This window comes from Gossypium raimondii, chromosome 2 (assembly GCF_025698545.1).
Source record: "Gossypium raimondii isolate GPD5lz chromosome 2, ASM2569854v1, whole genome shotgun sequence".
In the NCBI taxonomy this organism is placed as follows: Eukaryota; Viridiplantae; Streptophyta; class Magnoliopsida; order Malvales; family Malvaceae; genus Gossypium; species Gossypium raimondii.
In genome coordinates this window covers 2,350,791-2,354,726 of record NC_068566.1, presented here as the reverse complement: position 1 = coordinate 2,354,726, position 3,936 = coordinate 2,350,791, and the positions used below count along the sequence as shown (strand labels likewise).

At 37.2% G+C, this 3,936-nt stretch overlaps 1 protein-coding gene across 1 annotated transcript; it reads left to right on the top strand.

The window, feature by feature from the left end:
• Positions 1–881: 881 nt before the first annotated feature.
• LOC105787650 (probable receptor-like protein kinase At2g23200) lies at positions 882–3,585 on the top strand. The gene has a single exon (XM_012614130.2). The coding sequence runs from the start codon at positions 963–965 to the stop codon at positions 3,387–3,389; it is 2,427 nt and encodes an 808-aa protein (XP_012469584.1). The 5' UTR covers positions 882–962; the 3' UTR covers positions 3,390–3,585.
• The last annotated feature ends 351 nt before the right edge of the window (positions 3,586–3,936 follow it).

The window sequence follows — 3,936 nt, the reverse complement described above, 5'->3', positions numbered from 1 at the left end:
ATATAATTTAATAATTGTTATAACTTTTATTGATTTTTATTTTTTATAATTTTTTTGCCACATGTCACGCCGTGGTTATAACAAAGGGTGACTTTAACTGGAAAAAGTTAGGGGCAGTTCACTTTAATGGTCAACTGTTAACGTTAATGGTCAAAGAGTCTTTTTGAAGCATTTGATAGTTCAAGTAACCAATTGAGTGCAAAAAAAATCAGTGATTTAATTGCTCTTTTTAAAAAAAAAGTTTGTGAGCCTTTTTGATATATTTTGAAAGTTCAAGTACCCAATTAAGTGGAAAAAAAAAGCAATGGTTTAATTACTTTTCTTAAAAAATTTAAGGGCCTTTTAATGTATTTTGAAAATTTAAATATCCAATTAAGTAAAATAAAATTTAATTTTTTGAAAAAATTAAATACTTTTATGCCTAAAAGAAAGTGATCAACCATACTTTTTAGATTGCCCACACCAATAATTCATCATTCCTTTAATATCCCCTTAGATATTTGCAATTATGTAATGGTGGATTTGAATAGACGGTGTGTTTAGTTACTATTAGTGTAAAAGTAGCAATAATAGTAAGATTAAATATTACAACAATATGTAACATAAAACAAAAATAAACTAAACACATCGCATCCAATCGTCTATCCAAACCCATACGAATACATAATATATAATTTAAAAAAAAAAGAAAATGATTACTCTACAACATATAAAATTACCTTAATGCAACACATGGATTATATCCATTTATTTATACGTTATCATATCAATCAATCAATCATGTGTTTCACATTCCACCTTTCAATAATTTAACTACCACTATCTTTAACTTTTTTAAATATTTTTTTATAAATTTCTAATTTAATTATGCATATCCTCACCACCTTTATTCTCTTTCAAAGTGTTCCATTGAAATCAAAATTGACCTGCAAAAATTAAGAAGGAGCTCATAATCCTCTCCTATGGAAAACCTTATAATTATTTTCCTTTTTTTTCTGCCATTCTCATCAGCTTATACACGTCCTAACGAGCACTTCATCAACTGTGGGTCAGATTTCAACTTCACCGGAAATGACGATCGGAACTTCGTCGGTGACCGCTACGCCGGCGTTTCTTTCTTTAGAGGAAAAACCGGCACTAAACGAGAAACCACCTCCTCCGTATCCCAACTTTATCGGACGGTGAGAATCTATTCACAGCCATCGTTTTACGAGTTCATAATCAAAACAAGCGGCACTTACTTTGTACGTCTCCATTTCTTTGTTCCTTCATCTTCTGATAATCTGTACAACGCTAAATTCACCGTTTTAGCTTCAGGGTTCGAGCTTTTATCGAATTTCTCCGTCAAAAATAGCCCTGCCGGTTCGCCGGTCATCAAGGAATTTTTAGTCAATATCGATGAAGGAAGATTCAAAATCAACTTCATACCTTCTCAAGGTTCAAACATAGCTTTTGTAAACGCCATTGAAGTGTTTCTAGCACCGGAAAGCTTCGTCCCCGACACCGCTCCCCTCGCCGGACGTCGTCGAGGCTCGTTCGACGGTTTACGGTCTCGGGTTTTACATACAGTCTATAGGATCAATGTCGGAGGGGCTACTATTACAACAGATGAAGATACACTGTGGAGGAACTGGATACCTGATGATCAGTTCTTGTCTGATCCGACAAGTGCTAAGAACAGTTCGTTTTTCAGTGGTGAACCTGCATACACATCTGGTCGTGCCAACGAATACACTGCCCCAAGCCTTGTTTATAAGACTGCAAAGGAATTGAATGTAGAAGATAACACTAGCAGGCAATTTTTCAATATAACGTGGAGTTTCAATGTGAGTAAAAGTTCAAGACACTTTGTTAGGTTCCATTTTAATGACATTGTTAGTTCATCAATTGATTCTGTCAAGTTTGATCTTTACATTTACGATAAATTTGACAAGCTGGTTTATCCGTATAACGAAACCGGACAGTTAGAGGTTCCGTTTTACTTCGATTTCGTGGTGGATTCGGACAAATCCGGGGTCATGAACGTAAGTGTCGGCCCTCGGAATGATTCCGAGAATCAAATGGCGTTTTTGAATGGGATTGAAATAATGGAATTCATGAAGGAATCCAGTTTTGTTGTGCCCGAAGAGAGGTCTAAAAAAAGGACTAATTTAGTTCCTATAGTTGGCTCTGTTGTTGGGGCTGTTGTATTTGTTGTTGGTTTTATAGTGGCAATGGTTATGTTCTTGAAATGCAGGAAAAGAAAGCCTTTGTCTGAAAAAACATCCAACATGTCTCCTTTGGATCTTGCTCTTAGAATATCTTATTACGAAATCGAGCAAGCAACGAAGAATTTCGATTCTGGTTTATTGATCGGAGAAGGTGGATTTGGGAGAGTGTACGAAGGTTTGTTTCGTGGTAAGAAAGTGGCTGTTAAAAGGAGCGAACCAGGACATGGCCAAGGCCTATTGGAATTCCAGACAGAGATTGTTGTCTTGTCCCGAATCCGGCATCGGCATCTCGTTTCTTTGATTGGTTACTGCGACGAAAGATCGGAAATGATATTGGTTTATGAGTTTATGGAGAAGGGTACTCTTAGAGATCATCTATATAATCGGAGTTCCGATGTTGAGAAACCGTATTTTGCTCGGTCCGACTTGTCTTGGAAGCAAAGGCTTGAAATCTGTATTGGTGCAGCAAAAGGGCTTAATTATTTGCACACCGGTTCGGATGGTGGAATCATTCACCGCGATGTTAAGTCCACGAACATCCTACTCGATGAACGGTTAGTAGCCAAAGTTGCCGATTTTGGAGTCTCGAAATTTAACCTTCCGGATGCAGAACATAGTGTTGATGTCAAAGGAACGTTGGGTTATCTCGACCCCGAATACTTCTTATCGCTGCAATTGACGGATAAATCCGACGTGTACTCTTTCGGGGTCGTACTTCTCGAAGTACTTTGTGCGAGGCCAGCGGTTATGGCATCGAATAGGAGGGAAGAAGTGAACTTAGCTGAATGGGGAATGCTTTGGTTGAGGAAAGGTCAACTCGAGAAGATTATCGATCCAATGCTAGTTGATACAATCAACCCCAACTCGTTGAGGAAGTTCGTCGAAACAACTGAGAAGTGTTTAAGACCGTCCGGTAACGAAAGACCGATGATGCGGGACGTGTTGTGGGACTTAGAATACGCATTGCAGCTTCAGTTAATTCCGATGAACAATGGAACATTCGACGACAGTACGACTAATGCTTCCTTAGAATTCTCAATGATGCCGGTCCTCCATCGGTTACCTTCAAATAGCTTCCCGGCCGTTGAGGAAGAAGATGCGACCGTACTATCCGTTGATGCTTTTGATGTAACTGCTAGCGACGTATTCTCATTATTGAGTGTTGGTGAGGCTAGATAGTCTCCACTGGTTTAAATGTTGATAAACGCTACAGTTTGTAAGTACTATTCTTTTGGTAAAATGACCTCTCCGGTCCCTCTCAATTCCAATATCAAGCAAATTAGTCTCTCTCAAAAAACTTGAACAATTTTATTTTTGTGAATTTTGAAAATGAGCAACTAAGCACCATTAATCATATCATTAATTTTTTCATCAATTCTACATAATTTTTATTTGTATAATAATAAATTTAGCACTCAAAGTTTACACATTCTGGCAAATTTGTCCCGATTAACAAATGTAGCCCACAACATTTGTTTAAATGTGTAAATATTGAGACTAAATTTCTTTTTAGAGCTATGGCTCGCTCCACCCAAATAGTTGGTTTTATTTAATTTTAATCATAAAAACATATAAATATTAATATAAAATTATTTATATATTTTGAATAATGAAATGGGCCGACCCGAAGTCCAAAATACTTTATCTAAAGCGGGCCGAGTAGCCCGGCCATTAACACCTCTACGTATGGCAATAACAGATTCGGGTTAAGTGACCCATAAGTTTT

What these genes read in the sequence shown, in the direction of transcription:
- LOC105787650 (XM_012614130.2), top strand. Translation starts at nt 963, where the DNA reads ATGGAAAACCTTATAATTATTTTCCTTTTTTTTCTGCCATTCTCATCA.